The sequence below is a fragment of the Pholcus phalangioides genome, unplaced genomic scaffold, assembly GCF_987345545.1.
Source record: "Pholcus phalangioides strain wild (caught in Gottingen) unplaced genomic scaffold, Ppha-v1.0 ptg000024l_1, whole genome shotgun sequence".
NCBI classification, from domain to species: domain Eukaryota; kingdom Metazoa; phylum Arthropoda; class Arachnida; order Araneae; family Pholcidae; genus Pholcus; species Pholcus phalangioides.
In genome coordinates, this window is record NW_028301616.1 from 30,331,429 (window position 1) to 30,351,870 (window position 20,442).

Below are 20,442 nucleotides of genomic sequence, written 5' to 3' on the forward strand. Positions count from 1 at the left end.
GAATGATCATTTTAAATTGTTATTTTTGATACATTATTTGTCTTTAATGCATTCTATTAATTTGTAAAGCTGAAGACAGGTTGACATTCAAAAATCTAGCCCTCTTCAGATTTCTTACATGGATTTCGGAGCTCATTTTCAAATTTACAGTTTTTGGCATACCACTGTTTTCTTTATTCACTTGAACTGAAATCCTGTAGAACTGTTTTATTTAGTTGGTGAACATTAAAATTTCATTTGTTTTTCATTTAGTGTTTCTTTTTCTTTATTAAAAGGAATATATAGGTAATTATTTCTGTTAAATATAAGCAGCATATATAACCATTAAAAATCCAATGTTTTTGAAAATCTGTCTCTGTTCAGGTCTGGAGGTTGCCAAATTTTTGAATGTCAAATTGTAATATGGTTATCTAGGAAAGGGACTTTATGGATATTTGCCAAGGCAAACTTTGTAAAGAAAAGTTACTTGCCGCCAATAAGACTGGAAATAAAACTCCAGTCTTCTTGCAATCTGGGCAAGCATGCTTCTCATACAATTGAAGACACAGCTCTTCTTTCTTTATAACACACTGAGTAGTGTGATACACTGAGACATTGCACCTTTTTTTTCGTGGAACAGTCTCACATCATAATCCTTTCAAATGGGCCTGCTACAATGTTGTGTATGTTGAGAATAACGTCTCTCTCTTTGTAATATGGTTAGCAGTTGCAGATTGTGTAACACATGTACGTTTGAAACAAGCCTAGCTGTAAAAATTTTTTCTTGATTTATTAGTTTCTAACACTTTTTACACAGTGTTTCGAGACGGAACTGCTAAATTTATATGTTTGAAATAATTTTCCACAGGCTTAGTACTTGACCTAGTTGACAGGGGCCAGAATGGAATGGTAGTGAAATCAATCAGACCTGCTAGTGCTGTTGAAAAAGATGGCAGCATTCAAGCAGGGGATTATGTTTTAGGTGTGAACTCTGAGAACATGAGGAATATCACAAGATCTCAAGCAAGAGCTATTATAAGAAGAGCAGAGTTAACAAGCTCTGATATTGTGTAAGTATCACATAGACATTTTTCCCCCGAGTCAGTTGAAGATTTTAGTTTGTTTAAGAATGCATAAATTTTTTCAAATAATAATTCATTGTATATGAGATTTGGGATTTTTATAAAGGAATGTGCTGAATAATTTGCCCCACTACATTACCATAAGGAAATTGTATGATCTGATTTAACAATATGTTATAGTTTTGACCAGAGGCGATCTTAGAGTGTGCAGCATGGGTAGTTGCACTAGGCCTTACACATTAGTAAAAGTGAAAATAATATACACTTTTTTATAGTAATAAAACAGAGTTGCTGTTTTTCAACTGAAAATTTTGAAAACAATCTTAATAATGTAAAGACTCAAATTTCACCCTGCAAAAGGGTCTTCATGATTAATTTCACACCAAGCCAAACATCAAAAAGTTGTCCTGGTTTTGACTGATTACTAAATCCTCCCAGAAATTTTGAATTAACACTTATGAAAATTTATCAATCAAATTTTAATATAAGGAGCTGGACAGTATATCAAACTGCTCACATCTAATTAATGTTTATTTTGGCCTTAAAATGTTTTCTCTAACAGTTCACAGTTTTGTACATAAATGCATTTAACTTTTTGTTAATAAATTTTGCCTATCATTTACAGTATCAAGTACATCCCTGCATCTGATGCAGCTGTACATCATCAGTCTGTATTGCTAGCCAAAATTCACCAAGGCTCAGTTTCACCAACACCATCTATCATTTCTCGTCAACCATCTCCTAGGTATATGTTTATTATTGAGTTATATTTATTTTATGTTCTAGTATGAGTTTCTTGGATTTTTTTTGTAAAATTCTTGAGATTTTTGATTTAAAAAAAATGATTTTAAGATCTCCAATGGCTTGAATTTTATTGTGAAAAAAAAATAAATACTTATGTACTTTCAATTTTAGAAAATATCAATCAAAGAAAAATGTGGTTAAAGTAGGATATAATATAGAAAATTTTTAACTTCAAAATTTATTTTAATATAAAAAATTAATATAAAATATTAATTTTTCTAGAATGATTAACAGAGACAAATGTCAAGCTTGATAATTTATACTAAAAGTATTTTGATCTTGAATAACTTTGTCATTTGTAGTAAATATTTCATTTATTTCTTTTTATTTTCTCATTTATTTCTTTTTATTTTCTCATTTATTTCTTTTTATTTTCTCATTTATTTCTTTTTATTTTCTCATTTATTTCTTTTTATTTTCTCATTTATTTCTTTTTATTTTCTCATTTATTTCTTTTTATTTTCTCATTTATTTCTTTTTATTTTCTCATTTATTTCTTTTTATTTTCTCATTTATTTCTTTTTATTTTCTCATTTATTTCTTTTTATTTTCTCATTTCAATTTACATTTTCTTCATAAAAATTGGTATTAACACCTTCAGAAGAAGAAAAAAATTGCCCGAAAATTGTCCCTTTTTTAAAAATAAAATTTATGTAATATAAATACTAAATTTATATAAAAATGAAAAAATTTCAATAATAGTTTCTTGTTCACTTTTAGGAATAAAGGGATTTAAAAAATTAATAATTGCGTATAAATAAAAAGGTCTGAAGGCTTCTTTTATGCACTTTGAAAATTTATTTTCCTTGTGGATATCCTGTGTATGGCTTTTATGTGGAGACCAGGATTTGTGTGAAAGTCTGGTTAGGTCTGTGCTTTTTCTCCCTTGTTAAGAAGCTACACAAATGCATTACCAAAGCAAACTCAGACAGTGGCCTCACTTGTAGGGTTTCTTGCAAATTGTAGACCTCTTCTTTTCTTTGCTGGGTCTTTCAGCTATTCTTATTATGACCTGTGTAACTGTATTTTTTTACTTTTGATCCGCTCCTTTACTTTTACTGTGAATATAGTACTATCTTATGTAAATTTGTCTTTAAAAAAACAAAACTTTCTTGTCATTTTACAGGGTTTTTCCTGCATATTATAAGTAAGTACAGTGTATATATATATATTTATTGATTTATTTGCATTTCATAATTATTTCTTTTGTTTAAGTGTATCTGAGCTAAATTCAATAAAGCTATGTTAAAGTAATTTTTAAGTATTTGTGAATTTTTTTTCACATGAATAAATGGATATATTTTTAAAGGATATATACCTAATTGTTTGAAATTAAATAATAACTTTTGGGTATGATTATTAACTTTTTTTTGGGGGTTTTAAACATAAATTTGATATTACACACAGGTTATTTTTTACCAGCTGTTATTTTAATTTATTTTTAAATAAGTTAAATTAGTTGCTGATTTAGCAAAATACCAATCGATGTTTAAAAAATTATTTTTTTCAATTCAATTCAATTTATTCATCACGTCAACAAACTTACATTTTGTATAATGAAGAAAATCTATCCAAGGGATCGTTGTCGATCCATACTGGTGGACACAATCATTGTTGGGTTAATTTTCAAGCATGAAAAGTAAATAATAATAATAAACTAATCATAATTAAAAATAACAAAAAAATAAAATAACAAACAAAACAAAAAAAATGTGAAACAAAGAAATCTATGAATATGACAGATATACACACACATGCATATATATACACTGACACACACAAACACAAAATACTACGTTGAATTAAATTAAGGTGAATGATTTGTCCTATTCATATGAAATAAATTATAAATGATTAAACATTAAAATAAATAATGGCAACATCAGAAGGTAAGATTCAGAAATTTTTGAGTGATGTGGTAAAAACGTTTCTTTCCCCCCCCCCTCCTCCTCTTTTTTTCAAGAACTCAATTGAAATAGAGGAAAAATATTAAAAATTGCTTTCAATATTATTTATGGAGAGAAAATATTGTTTGAGACATTTTTTTAATATCTTTCATTATACGAATAATGAAGTGCAATCAAGAGTTTCAGATAGCAGATTGTTGTAAAATTTTTGTATTTTTGTTTTGTGAAGTTTTTATTTTTAAAATTTGCATTTTTAAAATACTTCATTTTCGTAATTTGGCATCTGTAAATTTTTTTAAAATTAAATTTATTTTTGTACATGAGATTTTATTTTATGAAGTTTTGAACGTGGTGATTTTGCCTCTTTCATATTTACTAGGTCTCCATATTTTTCGCACAAAAGCACCAAGACCACACCTGATGGTGATGAAACTGACGGCCAGATTTCCCCTTTCAGTTTCTTGAGTGAAGATGAGGCAGCTCCAACTCCTTCATCATTGGGCTTAACTGATCAGTTTGATTCATCTTCAGATGATCTTTTAGAACAGGTGTCTGAACCTTTTCCAAACCTGGAGGGGCTGAAGGATACCAGTGTTGTCCCCAACTCATTGTTCCCTTCCATTGAGGAACGCATTTCACTTTTCCAGAGTGCAAAGCAGCAAGTGCCTTCAAAGTTTACTAAAATGTCTTCTTCACCCACTGTGTCTCCTGTCCAAGGTTTGCCATCCATGCTTCTTTTTTCTTCCCTATTTATTTAATATTGTGAATGAATTTTTATCATAAATTTGGTTTCAAAACTTGTAATCATTTTCTGAACAAGGTTTTATTCATTGTTGATAAAAAAAAATGTGTGCATGAGCTTATGAAACTCGTTTTTCTCTCTAAATTTAGTAAAAATTTCTATTAATTTTTTTATGATTTAATGATTTCTATGTGTAGGAAAGACGAAAATACCTTGGTACGTTAGTTTTGAAACTTCAAAGACTAAAAAATACAAATATTAATGGAAAAATAATATAATGAGTATTTTTTTCATGCGAATTATATACAGTCAGTTCGCGATAAGTCAAACTCAGGTAACTTGAATATCTGTTTAAGTTGAACTTTTCACTCTTCCCTAGAACTTTTTACATATTTTATTGTTACAATTTTCCTTTAACTCGAGATTTTTTTCCTTTTTCCTTAAGTTTAAAAAATATAATTTGGCAATATGATTTAGCAATAGAATTACTTTCTCATAACAGAAGGACAAAAAGAAAGACGGTCAAAAATCCTTGTATTTTTTTCACAGGAAAATAATGTATAAACTTTATAATTTGTTTCAATTGTATGAATATCATATATATGTGTTCCTTTCCATAATATAAACTATGTACATCTAATTTATTTCTAAATATTCTCATTCAATAATTAAATATGATTACATTAGAATACACTTTTTTTTCTCTGGAATTCCTTCATTCGCAGTAGTTTGACATGTTTTACTAATATGATATTTGTATAAATAGCATTAACATTTATTATGTTTCTCCTTCCCACTCTGAAATTGGATTTTCCAATAAGTGAAACTAACACTAACTCGAAGTATTTGTCTGCCTCTGCACGTTCAACTTATTGAGATTTGACTGTATTGAAATAAAAAAATATCAAAAAATGATACAAATATGATTATTAATATGTATATTATTAAAGTAACAATAATAGAGGGTTAGCAATGTATTTTTATGTAGATGAAACACATAGTTATTTTGCATTATACTTGTAGAAATTAAAATTAAGTGGTTTTAAATCTTTAGTTCCATCAGTTCCATGATGCCAGAGAATTTTATTATAGATACAACATCCGTGAGATCAACATTTACTATATCTGGCACTGATGTAAACAGTAAAATATTTTCTCACCTCTCCTCTGAAGGAAATTCATTTGGTAAAAGTTTTTGTTGGAAGCATCCCACACTGTAATCTTTGTTTTTTAAAAACGAATTTGACCAGAAAATAACCAAATGTGAATGGCAGAGAAGAAATGTATATACAGTGGAACTTCGGTTAACGAGCTTAATTCGTTCTGCCAACATGCTTGTTATTCAAATCAAACTTCCCAATAGGAAGTAATGGAAACTCGGATAATTCATTCCACAATTATTCATTCACATGAAATAAAAACGCCATTCAATCAGTAAGTAAACACAATAATAATTATACATAATGCAATAAAATATACATAATATAAATAATGTCATAAATAAACATACAATACGATAATGTTGACAAATTAACTTACTCTAAACAAAAATGAGGAGAGAGAGAGGAGGACTATCGTTTAGGATGATTTACAGACTCACTGTTGTTTGCAAACGTAATCTTTTTGCATGACTTTCAAAAAGAACCCTATCCAATGACACTTGCTTTTGCCTCATTTTTAGGATTTCTGGGAAATGGTAAATTGCAGTGTTCGTTGGAGAGATTCATTGCTTGCACACATTGCTACAGCTGTATTTGGGTGGTTCTTTTCTATAGAGTTTTGCACAGATTCCTACATTCTACACATCTCTTTAATCTCATTTTATGTGAGAGACTCTTCATTACTTCTCTCTTCTTCAGACGCGATACTGTTCATAAACTCTTGCTGGTGCGTGCAAAAGAGATCCATCACTTCATCTACTGTCAACTTCTAGACATTTTTCACCACTAGTTCTTGAATACCATCCTCATACACCTCCAGTACATGGTCTTCCCCCAAGCACAAAATCTCTTCGGCAAGTGATGGCTCTTGTTCATGAGCTAGCCTCCTCAAAATCACGTTTAATAATGTAATCAACCCACAGTTTTTTTCAGCAGAATTAAAAAAAACTTCAAGTGCAAGATATGCATTGCTGCTATGCTACATCTAGTTTCGTATCGTAAATATTCACACTCACACGCATGTTAACTTTCATACTGAGGCACACTTACCAGAGACCGTAGGGGAGAATATTACCCAAAATTCCATAACACGTGTGTAGGCAAAAGCGAAAACCCTCAGCTCAGTTATGATAACGTGAAAATAAATAGAAAAAGTGCAACATTTTTGCTTGTAATGCTACCCATAGCTTGTTAACCGAGCCAAAACTTTTGCTCGTTAACTGAACCTCTCATCAACCAAACTTTCACTGTAGCTGAAGTTTTTGGTAGGAGAGAAGTATAGAACTAAAATTTAAAATATAAATTGCATTTAAAAGCAAAAAAAGAAGTATGAAAAATTAGTGTAAGTTGAGTATTCCAAGGTAAGCTAGGAAAATATCAAGTTTTATACTGTTCCAAGGTATACAATCTTTTTGTTTCAAAGTGCACAACAAGTGAAGGTACACAAACAAAGAACTGACTTAGTTGTGAGCGGTGTTATCTGAAAATATAATTTTGAAGAGTAATTTTTCACTTCTCTCCAAAATTTTAAGGGGTATTTTTTTAAAACAAGTGTTTTTTTTTTAATCAGTGAGAAATAACACTATTAAAACAAATTACCTAAAATTTGAAGGAGTATTTTCACTTCTAAATGAAATTCAGAGGAGTAAAATTGAGTTTTGTTGTGTGAATCACGTGTCTAGATGCGTATTGGTGAACACTGGTGGCAAGGTTATGTATTTCTAATCCCTTGCACTCCAAAAACATCGGCTGAATACAATACCATTAAATCTACTTCAAGTGTTCCAAGGTTTATTATGGTCAAGGTACTACAGTTTCCCCACACACACACACACACAGTTGTAAATAATTTTATATTATTATTCGTGCTGAAGGAGTCGGTTTAACCTTCTAAACGGTGAAGACTCATATATGAGTTCGAAGACAACTACCGTCATTTCGGCCTGAACTCATATATGAGTCCGAAGACAACTACCGTCATTTCGGCTCGAACTCATAAATGCGTTCGCCAGGAACCAGTTCCTTCCCCCATCTCATTGTACGGTTAGTGACAGGTACACAGTGTCATCAAACTGCCCCTTCCTGCAACAATACAGTCCTCTCCTCCCCAAACTCATCAATGTTTGAAAAGAAGAATAGCTTATTGAGAAAAGAAGGATTCCTTGGTTTGAAAAGGGCACAAATACCCACGTTGTAGTTGAAAAAAAGAAAGAAAGAAAAGGAAAGTTTTTACCAGTACATTAGAGATTGTTAATTTATTTGACAAAAATATTTATTATTCGTATCAGAATATTCGTTTGAATATATATTCAAACTTATGAAATTTAACCACTGTTCTGAGGTTTATTCCAAATCCAATAATTCATTCATCATCCACGCAGAAAACTACAGCTTGTGCTAAGAGAACAAATTATTAGTTCTTCCTCCAGTTATTACTAATTATATTTGTGCTAATTCACTCGTTAGTAGCTTGGTTAGGGCAGCGGTTCTCAACTGGTGCTCCGTATGCATTTTCCAGGGCTCTGCGACCGGTCAAGGAAAATGAAATGAATAAACAAAATATGATAAATCAATTAAAATGAAAGGCCCACGGAACTCCGTGAGTGAAAAAAAAATTAAGAACCGCTGGGTTAGGGTATGTTCGTGTATATTTTTTAACGAATGTTCTATATATCATTTGTTTTATGTACTATGATTCTTGGGCAATTTAATGTTCTACTGAAATTGTCACCAAATTATTGAAGCATCTCATGGGAAAAAAATCTCCAGCGTGGCTTCGTTAACCTCTTGAGCAGGACCGTCATTTGGGGGGGTCGGGGGGGGGGGGCTTTTGAAAATACACTAAAAATGGTATATATATATATACACACACACACATTGAGTGCATATGCTTTGCCCCCGTCGTTCTCGTTGGTACGTTGCGTCGTTTCAAAAGCCGTCCGTTGAACAACGTTCTAAAGGGTTTTCGATATTTTTTGCTTTGAATTATTATTATCTACTCTATAATATAAAATCCCAAACTCGAAAAGGGCCTGTTTCTAAGCAACAGAAATTAGTGATGATTTTATGTAACGAAAATCTGTTACGTTTTTGGGTTACGGAAGTCGGTTACAATTTTGGTTCAAGTTTTCATTTACCTCTTGCATATTGGGACCAACTCTTGCATGCCCCCCATCGGGACTAATTTATGTGTATGTACCGAGAGGCTCCCACTTCCTACAGTAGGGACCCCTAGGATGGGAGAGATAGCGGGCCCCAAACCAGCTTTTTCACGGGCCCCTCTGTGGTTAATTTATAGCGTGAAAAATCAAAAAGTGATAAGAATCGTTCCAGCCCCTGTCAGCCCTGCCCTTGTGGGGGTCATGCCGACATTGTATAATATACATAAATCACCGGTGCTCCCAACATACGGGGTCTTGGTACCTTGGTACATTGCACATGTACCTTCATGGGGAAGTTAAAAGGTTTAATTTCCAGAGGCCCTTGATGGACCTCATTGTTTTCTTGCTGCTTTAAAACTGAAAAATTTCCGATAGCAGAAGCTGAAGATATTTCCAGTCCGGAATTCGGTCCGGAGTGATTGCGTGGGGCGCTGGATTTTATTCGTTGGTAAAATGAATACAAATGAATATTTTCGATGGCCCTCACAGGGGTATACCCGATAAGCTTCCGAGTCGGGGACCCCGTTTCATTTTGGGGGCCCAGGATGAATCTTATTCTCTTCTGGGTCCGACGTATTTTGTTGGGGGCGATGGGTTTTATTCGTTGGTAAAATTAATACAAATGAAAATTTGTCGTGGCACTCGCAGCTGTGGACGTCGGAAAAGCTTCGAGGTCGGTGACCAGGGCCGTCATTTCAACTTTTTCCGGGGGGGGGGGGGGCAAAGGACATGTACTGAATATATGTATATATATACCCCCCAATGACGAGCCTGTCGGGGGCCGATGTGGAAATTGATAGGTTTCATTTTGGGGGCCCTGGATGAATCTCATTGTTGTCTTTTGTTTAACATTGTGGAACTTGCAACAGCTGAAGCTTGAGATAAATGTATTTTGTAAACGTATTTTGTTGGGAGCGATGGGTTTTATTCGTTGGTAAAATGAGTACAAATGAAAATATTTCATAGCACTCGCAGCGGGGGATGACCGACAAGCTTCCAGGTCGGGGGCCCCATGTGGAAATTGACAGGATTAATTTTGGGGGCCATGGATGAATATAATTATTTTCCGTGGAATTTTGCAACAGCGGAAGCCCGAGATGAATCCAGTCTGGGTCCCTCACTAAAATTCAGCGAATTGGAGTCTGGGGACCCTCGTGGAGAAGTTTTTCTGGGTTACTTGATGAATCACATTTGTTTTTTGTTGCTTTATTATCTTAAAATTCAGTAAGCTGATGCTTTCACGTGTCCCTTTCCATAGCACGCTGATGAAGTGGGACGACATAAACAAGATATGTTGGGAAGGGAAGGGGGGGCAGAGCCCCCCCTGCCGCTCTGCTATATCTTAATACTAGGGGGCAGAGCCCCCCTAGTATTAAGATATTCTTATACAGGGTGCGTGCCATTTTACTTGCGAACCAGTAAATTCAGACTCGTAAATACAGCAAAATAACAGGTGCTTGAGTTTAAAAAAATCTCATCTCTGTTGTACTTTCAATTGTCTATTGTGTGCCAATACAACAGCTGTTTCATCGGACTTCTTAAAACTGGCTATTCTTCTAGTACCCACGGTAGGTACAACAGATAAGTGTGCACAAAATGACCATGGTACAACAAAAATAAATCCAAAATGGAAGAGAGAGAGAGAACTAGCGAACGCTTTTTCTCAGAAAAAGAACTTGTATTGTATCAAATAAATGCCGAGCCAAGTTGGCAAACCCCCTTTTTTTTGACAAAATGGTTGATGCAAAGATGGAATGTCCTGTTTTTTCTCCTTTGTGATGTCACTAATAGTTTTCTTTGTAAAGATTCGCGATCCCCAAAAAAAGTTGAGGAATGTAAACTTCCTGGAAAATGTGCAGAAATCTCTCTTGTGATAAGATTATCTGCCTTAGGCGGAGATAACCTTGGAAGTCTGGGGGGCGCGGTCAGTATTGCTGTGGGAGCAAGGTGATGATGATATCTATACACATATACATTAGACTAGTCGACTTAACTTTTGACGTTGGGGGGGGGGGCGCAGTGCTCCCCATGCCACCTCCCCGTATCTCCGCCCATGTGATCTGCTATTTTTTAAATTCGAATTCAGTCATTTCCTTGGATTCCATGCCATTTTTCACAAAAATAAAAAATACCAAACTATTACTCGATTCTCGAGTAAAATAACTTCCCCTCATTCAGTTTTTCGCTCGATATAATCAGATAACTCAATGATTTTTTTTTTTTTTAAATAAAGTATTTTACATTGACTATTGTTCATTTTGAGGCATGTTTCTTTAAATGCATATTTTTGCACTATAAATGCGTTTTCTTTTTTTAGCATATTTTTCATTTCTGACTTATTTCTGAATTCCGAAATGGACGATTTTTTCTTTTTTTTTCCTGGGTGTATTTTCTCTTAGGGAAATTTCCGCACTTTAAATACATATATAAATAAATAAATATATATATATATTTTAATTATACGTATATTTTTCAATAACCCCCCCCCCCCCCACATATTCTGAGGCATATTAACGCATTTTTAAGGCACATATTTTTATATTTCGGCATTATAATATGAGTGTTTTTGCTTCTTTTTTTGATTTGTTGGAACATTCCAGTTCATTTTTTATCTCTTTCAAATGCATATATAATTTTTTTTTCAATTTTGCGTGCATTTTTCATTTTTGATGCCATAATTCGGGATTATTCGACAATGGTTTCAATTTTTCGCATATATACATCCTTTCCAAAAAAATTAGAACACCCAGAAATTTACGAGTTTCCTTTTCTATCATGATCATATTATATGAGCTTTCATATCTTGAGCATATCGGTGGCAAAAAAAAATTCATAAAGTAGATTAAATGCGTCGTAAAATACCAAATTAATTTTTTCCTCTTTGTTTCAAAAAATTGGAACACTCCGAAAGCTGTTTGAGAAAATTAGAACATTTGGCTTAAAACCTATTACTGTATTACATGAATATTTTCATGCAAATTTACATCAACTTGATCGAATAAGTGTTTCATATCTTTCCTCATTATGTATGCAAACCTACAATCATTCAATGTTCGCAATACGGGTAGAAAAACGGGAAATTTCTGAAAAACGCATAATTACGCATGTATTTGCTAGGACTGTGTGGGGGGGGGGGACGTGTGCTGATATCGTACGAATACATTGTGCTGTGGCCATCTTTGGTCTTGGCCATGGATTTTATGCATCAAGACATTCAATTTATGAGTGTCCGGCACAGACCCGAATCGGGCCTCAGCTATAAATCCCATATTCGTTTGCAATTGATCAGTTTTTATTAATTTATTTATTTTATCCCGAGTCCGCAATCTCTTGATAAGATTAGTATCAGGTACAATCATCAGATATCACGAAACCATCGAAATATCGATGAGGTTTGATACACATTGGCGAATTCTTGATACTATCTGCGTTTTTCATCTCCAACTGAAGTCTCAGTGGAAACAAAAAATAGAGGCCAATGGATTAGAAGGCATCTCTGGATGGAGGCTCTCTACCTTTTGATTCCAGTTGAAGACGTATGGTATGGAGAAAGATCATGATTTTGACTCTTTCTAAGCTATTACTTAATTGCTGCAGCAAGTCACATAGGTGGAAAGATGAAAATGTAAATTACAACCATACCCTTAATTTGAGCTTTCCAACTTGAGCTCTTTATGAACTGCTCTCGTAAATTTCTAGGGTGTTCTAATTTTTTGAAAAAGATCGGGTATTTTTATTTCATGGTATAATTCGACATTTTTAAAAATGCAGATTCAACTTTATTTTTAGTGCATGTTTCATCCGGGCTCTAGTTACAACTTTCTTTCACGTTTTGAATTCCAGAGACTTTATTTACTTCGAGTATTTGTGTATTTAAACTTTTTCTCAGTATGTCACTGTGTGTTTTCATGTATTTTTTTGTTTTGTAAGATGATTTAATGCACCAAATTTATATATTTCAGAGAGAATTCTTTTATTATATTCCGATGCAAATGACTGTATATCTAATATGCGTATTCAATCTCACTAAACCTACGCTCATTTTTGAAATTAATTCCACGATCATAAGATATCATGGAAAAAAAGAAATGAATATTCAAAAAGAATGTGAGTAAAGCATTGAGAAGCAGTTTTATACCCGAAAGTTTTGATAAATTAATTATTTAATGATGTTCCAAGGTTGGGAAGTAGCTGTAGTTCTGCTCGAATAGATTTGTATCAACTGACAAATATCAGTTGTTACAATGCCTTGCCTCGAATAGTAGTAATTCCAACAACACTGATTTAATCAACGCACATTATTTACGAAAAAGCTTTTCGATTTTCAAAAATAATTCACATTTTAGGTGAACCTCAAAATCGCGAGAACATACTGCAACACTTGAAAATTTAAAAAGTACAATTAAAATATTAAGGGGCATATATATAGAATGCTTCTCGAGATTCAGAATATTTATAGTGTTCAACTTGAAAATATTGGGACATTTTCAAATACCTAGTGGATGGATTAGTAATTTTTTAGTACGCTGTGACATTTCGTTACTAAGTTAATCATATCAATATTTCACAAGCGAAAGCAAGTAAATTTTATTGCCTGTTAAAGCTAATCTATATTGATAGAGTTATTTACCATAGAATGCTGAGCATCTATAAACACGCTACAATAATTTCGTTCAAAATTTTGAGTATATCCCGCCTTTATGTGTTTTTTATTTAGTTCGGAAAATAGAAAAACTTTGGAGAATGAAAGGAGAAAGTACATTTCTGGGAAGAAAGGGTCAATCACCGGGCGTTACCAGCCTGTCATTTCGGTTCAGCCCCCTCTCGACGGCTTATCATACATGCCAATTACCCATTGTCACATACTGGGGGGAAAGCATTCTAGAATCACGTGACCCTGTGGTCATTTTGAAAAGATTTTGTGAAAATAAGTAGCTTTTTTTGAAGAGGTTTTGTGTTCGACCCTGAGCCGTCGATAGGGTTAATGCACATTTATATTTCATGTGAACATGTTATTAATAATAAAATCATGTGACAAAATGTAAAGATATATTATATTTAATGTCTAATTTTAGATGAGTCACCACCACTTTTAAAAAGTCCTGATTCACCTGCTTCTCCCGATCAAGTAGTGATGGTGCAAAATTCTTCCGAGCCAAACAACAACCCAGGGAGACTTTCAGTGAAGTCTCAAAGCCCAAGACTTTCTGTATCAGGTTCCCAGTGGGGCCCATTAAGAACAGTTGAACTTACTCGGGAGTCTGGTCAGGAACTAGGGATTGGAGTTGTGATGGGCTGCATCGATGCTCATCAAGATGATCGCTCTGAATCCATGAATGGAATTTTCATCAAAAATGTTGTTCTGGATAGCCCTGCTGGACAGAGCGGTCACCTAAATGAAGGAGATAGAATTGTGGAGGTAAAATTATTTTTTTCTGGCACATCATGCTTTTGTTATTTTGAAGCTACCTAATGTATGCATGTACTTTTTGAATATGCTGAAATCATAATTTTATTGCAGATGTATAACCATTGTTAAATTTTGTATTGAATTCCTTATTGTTTTCAATGGGTTTTTTTCCCTTTATTATCTGTCCTGTACTATCCACTATTTTTCATGTATAGTATAGCAAGATATAAATCAGATAATGGTTGTTTTAAAAGATGTTTGTCTTTTACTGCAAAGCTTTCAATTGTAAAATATTTATCAATATTAAACCTATTTCCAAAATTGTTTGTGTATAATAATAGCTTCAGTATGTACTACTGCAGGCCATTGTAGATAGGAAATTAAAATTTATCTGCTCTTGTTCCATTACACATCTTGCTTGGAATTGTTTTTCTAAGCACATTATTTTTCTATCCAACATTATTTCTATCCATTTTGCTTGTTTTTGTTACAATGTGAACATGATGGCTCCGCTAGCAGTGCACACCAAGGAGCAACAAAAAACAGTGATCTAATTTCTCTGGTTGAAATTTGTTGGGGACTGAAACTCATGCCGCTTATAACACAATATGGGGACAGTGCTCTACCACATAGAATTGTGTATGAGTGGATCAAAATGGTTTTAGGTTTGGTTTATTGTACTCAACTGTTGAGTTTATGCATAAATTCTCTTATTTTTAAAGATTTGATATGGTCTGAAATATTTTCGAAAGTGTTTTACAAAAGCACTTTAATCACGACAGAAATAAACTGAAGTTATATGTCATACTCTTTATCATTTATTATATTTAACATATGTGTTGTTTTGTTTATTTCATTTTGGAAATAATATAAGGATAACAAATTTCCCTTCTTCCAAGGCTAATGATGTAGATTTGAGGCGAGCATCATACTCTGAAGCAATCAATGTGATTCAACAATCTGGAAATACTGTCAAACTTGTTGTTCAAAGTCTTGTGCCTTGGGTAATTTCATTCAAGAATTTTTAAAAAATCATGAAAATTTGCTTGAAGAAAAATTTCAAGAAAGAGTAAAGATATTTTTGGTGCATTTTGTTCTTAAGCATGTACAAAAAATATAATTTTATGCCTTTTTTAAGTTTTCTGTGGTTAATTTATACTTATTTCTTCAATGTTTTTATGACTAAATTCTGATACCTAAATATCTGTATACATTGATATAACAATATTCTACGAACCAAGACAAAATATTGTTGTAGAGGGATTTATCATTATATTGAGAAACACCATCATCATGATTTCATCCTGCGACATCTAATTTATGCTGCTGTTGGCATCTTTTCTAAATTGGCATTATTAGTACCATCAAAAAATGTGCTTTTGAGTATTTATTTGCCACAAAAAATAGTAAGTAATTAGTTGATAAGCAAAACTCAGATGCATTGCCTTTGTAAAGAGGTTTATTGCAATATACTTTGGTGTTCATCACACAAAAATTAGCAATACCGAAAACTTCATCAGCTCTGTCTGTGATCAGATGGTAGCACATATTGATTTTATTAGACGTTCTTGGAAGAACTAAAATATTTGACAAATTAAAAAATATATTGAAGGATATTTCAAACGAAATATAAAAAATTAGCATTGTAGCGATTTCAAAATCCCCTAAAAAAATATTATGTAAATATAAAGGGGGTTTATCGTAGTAAAGGATATTGTTGTATCTAGAGGAGTTTAACATTATACTATAGGCGATTCCAAGCTAGGTTCTAAAAAATATTGTTGTTGAGAGATCTGCCACTATATCAAGCAGTGTTGTGGCAAAGTTTCACTGTTTATATAGCTTTTCTTCGATCTCATTGCCTCAACTATTTGTTTTTGCACCTCTAGTTCGAGTCCTTTGTTGAGACTACAGATTCAGCACAAAATGAAATGAACGAATCACCTGGTGGCCTTATGAGCAGGTCATTGTCACAGAGTTCAGAGAAATTAAGGCAGCGTTCTATGTCAACCGAAGATGATGATGAAGCATTGCTGGCAAATGAATATCAGGGGAAAGTTTACACTTCGAAAGGAATTGAGGTATTACCCCTACTGTGGTGTACCAAACATATTTCTAGCTATGCGGTTGATTTTTTCTATATGTAGACTATATAATAAGTTGAAATATTTTTATTTTGGAAAAAAAATACACAAGTAACTGTACAGATTCAAAAATAACAAACCAAATTAATTTGTTTCATTTTCTTCTGAAAGATTGATCGCAACAGTGCTGGCTACATCAAACTAATGCCTGATGAGATGGAGGGAGAACCAGAGGAAGATGAATATGGCTACACGCCTAGTAAGAGGAGCCTTTGTTAAAATTTGTGTGAAAAAATTTTGATATAGATCAGTATTTGTATTACCTATGCATGTATGTGTGTATAGCGAGATTTTTCATTCGTGTGCTTTATTAGTAGTGATAACCAATCTGAGAACCAATCAAAAGATACTAGTTGTGTTTTTAATCACATTTTTGTAGTATAAGTGCTCCAATTTATGTGAACAGGTTTATTGCTAGTTTCTGGTATTTTATTTCATTTTTTTTCCATGCAAATCATTGACCGTCTATCTGTCTGTGTAGAAAAAGTGCAGAAGAAATATGGAGCACTAAAAGGAAAGGTCACACTTGTAGAAATAGAAAAAGGTCCTTATGGTCTTGGTTTGAGTCTTGTTGGCAACAAGAATCGTGCCAAAATGAGCACCTTTGTCTGTGGTCTTCATCCTAGGGGTAACGCTTCAAAAACAGGTCTAGTTGAGATTGGAGATGAACTTTTAGAAGTAAGTGTTGAAGTGAAGTTTTTTTCATTGGTACCAGAAATATCTATCTCGTATTGAAGATCAAAATTCTTAAAGATAAACATCATTCCATCTTTCTGTCAAATGTTTTAACTGATGTTTATAAACCAGGAAACATATAGCATTCATATTTTCATACAACTTTTTTTAAACTAAACTTCTTTAAATTAAACCGAGTTTAATTCTTTTAGGTAAATGGTAAAGTTCTGTATGGCAGATGTCATTTAAATGTGTCTGCAATCATCAGGGGTATTTGTGTTTCATCTTGTAAAATCATAGTTTTCAGGTGAGTATTATTGATTACTTAGAAAGATTTGTTTTATTAATTTTTATGCATTTAAAGTGATTTCAAATATTTTAATTCGTGAATTTATTCTTTTATATATATGTTCAGTGATCACTTACTGTTTCACTTTGTTATACTATTATCAGGTTTAGAGATTGGATTAATTGATGGATAACTTGGCTAATTCAAATTTTAGTCATTTCCCCCTTTTGAGTTTTCTATCCAATTAAGTGTTGAAATTTCCTTTATAATTCAATTTTTCCCCCTAATAATTTGGATAATTCGAAAATTTGATTCAGATAATGTCATTAGCAAAATGTCTCTTTTCTCTGAATTACTGGCTAACTTTTAGACATCTTGTTCTTTATTCCTTGGTTTACTGATTTTTACCAGAATATAACGTATAGTCTACATTAAAAAAAGTTACAATAGACAAAATCTCAATTCTGTTTTGGCCCTAAGTAAGAAGCAATGATTTTGTTACCAGTTCCATGCACAGGCTTTTGCAGCTAGAGTTCTATCGGGTCTTAGACAACTTAATTACTATCTTTCAATGAAATGAAGCAACACTACTTGGGAATTACGGAAGTTTATGTGGGAATGTGATAATAATAAGCTCCACGTATGGAATGTTTAAAAGCTGGAGTGCTGAAATCATAGTTTGTTGTCTTGTAAAATGTGTTGAAGATTCATGTGTTTCTAGTATTGTTTGTTTATTTTGTAATGTTAGTGTAGTCGAGTAACATTTTTTTTAACCATGTCGAAATGAGGTTCATAGTCTTGTTCACCTCAAGGAAAACAAATGTGGTTGACTTAAGTTTGATAAATTTATCACATTTACCAGTTGTGTTATCACTGGTATCATTGTATAATCACCAGTGTATATATATTGGTAATATTAATATGTAATTGTTCATATTAGTGAATATGATAAATTGTCAATACAGATAGGGGCACTGGTGAAGAAGTAAAGAATAGTCACATTGAATCTTCTCATGAAGATGACAAAAACAAATCTAAGAAAACAACAGAGTTCCCTATTTGAAAACTTGCAGAGGCTACAGACATGTTAGAAAAATTAAAAGGCTGTTCAAGTTCAAAACTTGCATCTTTAATTCCCTAAATCAAATTTTTGATTAATCAAGTTCTTCAATCAATCAAGATTTTATACAATGTTTAAGAGCACCCACAAGAAAATTACAATTTTACAAATGAAATAGTTTTCGTGATCATTTATGTTTTATACCAACACTAGTTGCAACAACTAGGAAACTTGCACAGTAAGTGATAGCATTCAATACATTTTTATACTTACCAAGAGTTTTTCATTTATCCTATATTGATGAATTGGATAATTCAAACTTTTTTGCTGTTCCCTTGAGCTTTGAATTATCCAAGTTCGGCTGTATATGAAATCAATAAGTCTTTATTTTTAAAGTCATTTGAGTTTTTCTGGCTGTAAGATCACCATAGATTACATTAAATTTATTCTTTTTAGTCATTTGCAAAAAACTGAATCCCTTTCGTTCTTAGTATCTGCATGTACCTGTGTACTTGTAATTTATTCTGCTAAATTCTCTGAATTTTGCTAACATGTACATTTTACTAATTCTATTATATGCCTAAACAATAATGGCATCATAATGGTGTGAAAAATTCATTAGAGGTCAATTTATTACTCAGAAGATTAAAGCGTGAAAGATTATGTATTATCATCATGTAATTTTTTTTCAGGCGAGAAAGTAGTATAGAGGATATGGCTGTGAAACCTATAACACATTTTCCCATAGATATGGAAGATGCGGTAAATATTGTTTTTGATTTGTTGAACACTGAATCATTAAAAAAATAAATTCAAGTATAGCATATTATTTGTTCAATATAGGTTAGCAGCAAAATTAGAATTGTTGATAAAACTGAAATTCCAAGATTTTAATTAACCTTTATTTATTGGTATTTATGGTTTTTTTCTTCTTTCACAGATGATTGAAAGTTTAATGTCTTCATACTCAGGGGTTAGGACAGTAACGACGAGAAAAGTATTGTACAATATTTGTTCTTCCTTTATTTAGCTTATATGTTTCAACTGCTTTGAAAAATTTAACCAGCATTATAGAACTTTGGTAATTTGTCTGTTATATTATATATCCCATTAAAAATAACTGGGTGTGATAATTTCTGCCGACCTTTGTTGGAACTTCCGCACAGATTATATTTCTCAAAAATGCATGCAAAAACTTTTTTCCCCTCATTGTAACCTCGAATATTTCACCCGCAACCTCAGACATCTATGCTTCCAAACTTATATCGTTCCTGTCCTCTCCTATGATTGAGAAATTTGGGATATCCATACACAAAGCAATGTAGATAAGCTGAAAATCTATCCAAAATAAATTTACCCACTTTATTTTCAACTGCTGGTCTTCCTCTGTTTCCATCACATGGCTTAAACACCAACTTAATATGAAGTACAGATGACTGGATATCAAGTGAAGATAATCGGAAAGAAACGTCACATTCCTGTGTGGGGAATGGAACCACCCTCACACTTTCCAGGTGTGTGTTCTACCATTGAACTACAGAGGACAGACATTTTCTTCCCTAAGAGCACTGTTTTCCACCAACTGTGTTATGTCACCAACTCAATATCCTCCCACTTACCTCCCATAGATATATCGCTCGCTTATCCCTACTTTTCAAAATTATCCACAGCTATTTCACCATTGACACTACCCACATTCTAATCAAAAATCTTGACATTTTTCCAATAGATTTAATCACTCCTAAAAATTGAAACCTTTTCTTGCATCCACAGGTTGCTTCAAATTTAATTTTTTTCCCTGTACAATTATTGATTGGAACAACCTTCCATCAAATTCTGTAGACTACTTCAATCTCTCATTTTGTATGTAGCATTAATTACCTATGTCAAATCCCACCACTGCACCCTCTTGCATAGGCCTCGGCCAAACAATATTGTATAAGTAAATAAACAATAAATAAATATCACACTTTTTCTTCTGTTTCTTGATATGCATAGTGTAATGGAAGGTTACAGTATTTATAATCAT

The 20,442-nt window shown here is 32.7% G+C and overlaps 1 protein-coding gene across 1 annotated transcript in view; it reads left to right on the forward strand.

The window, feature by feature from the left end:
- The window catches only part of LOC149069206 (multiple PDZ domain protein-like), a 59,610-nt gene that overhangs the window by 22,598 nt on the left and 16,570 nt on the right, over positions 1 to 20,442 (forward strand). Inside the window, exons 15-26 of the mRNA XM_089250361.1 lie at positions 848 to 1,049; positions 1,687 to 1,806; positions 2,992 to 3,012; positions 4,152 to 4,489; positions 13,911 to 14,254; positions 15,145 to 15,249; positions 16,135 to 16,326; positions 16,501 to 16,588; positions 16,871 to 17,067; positions 17,277 to 17,371; positions 19,106 to 19,175; positions 19,354 to 19,410. Coding sequence (XP_089106487.1) covers positions 848 to 1,049; positions 1,687 to 1,806; positions 2,992 to 3,012; positions 4,152 to 4,489; positions 13,911 to 14,254; positions 15,145 to 15,249; positions 16,135 to 16,326; positions 16,501 to 16,588; positions 16,871 to 17,067; positions 17,277 to 17,371; positions 19,106 to 19,175; positions 19,354 to 19,410 — 1,829 coding nt within the window. The remainder of the gene's footprint in view (positions 1 to 847; positions 1,050 to 1,686; positions 1,807 to 2,991; positions 3,013 to 4,151; positions 4,490 to 13,910; positions 14,255 to 15,144; positions 15,250 to 16,134; positions 16,327 to 16,500; positions 16,589 to 16,870; positions 17,068 to 17,276; positions 17,372 to 19,105; positions 19,176 to 19,353; positions 19,411 to 20,442) is intronic.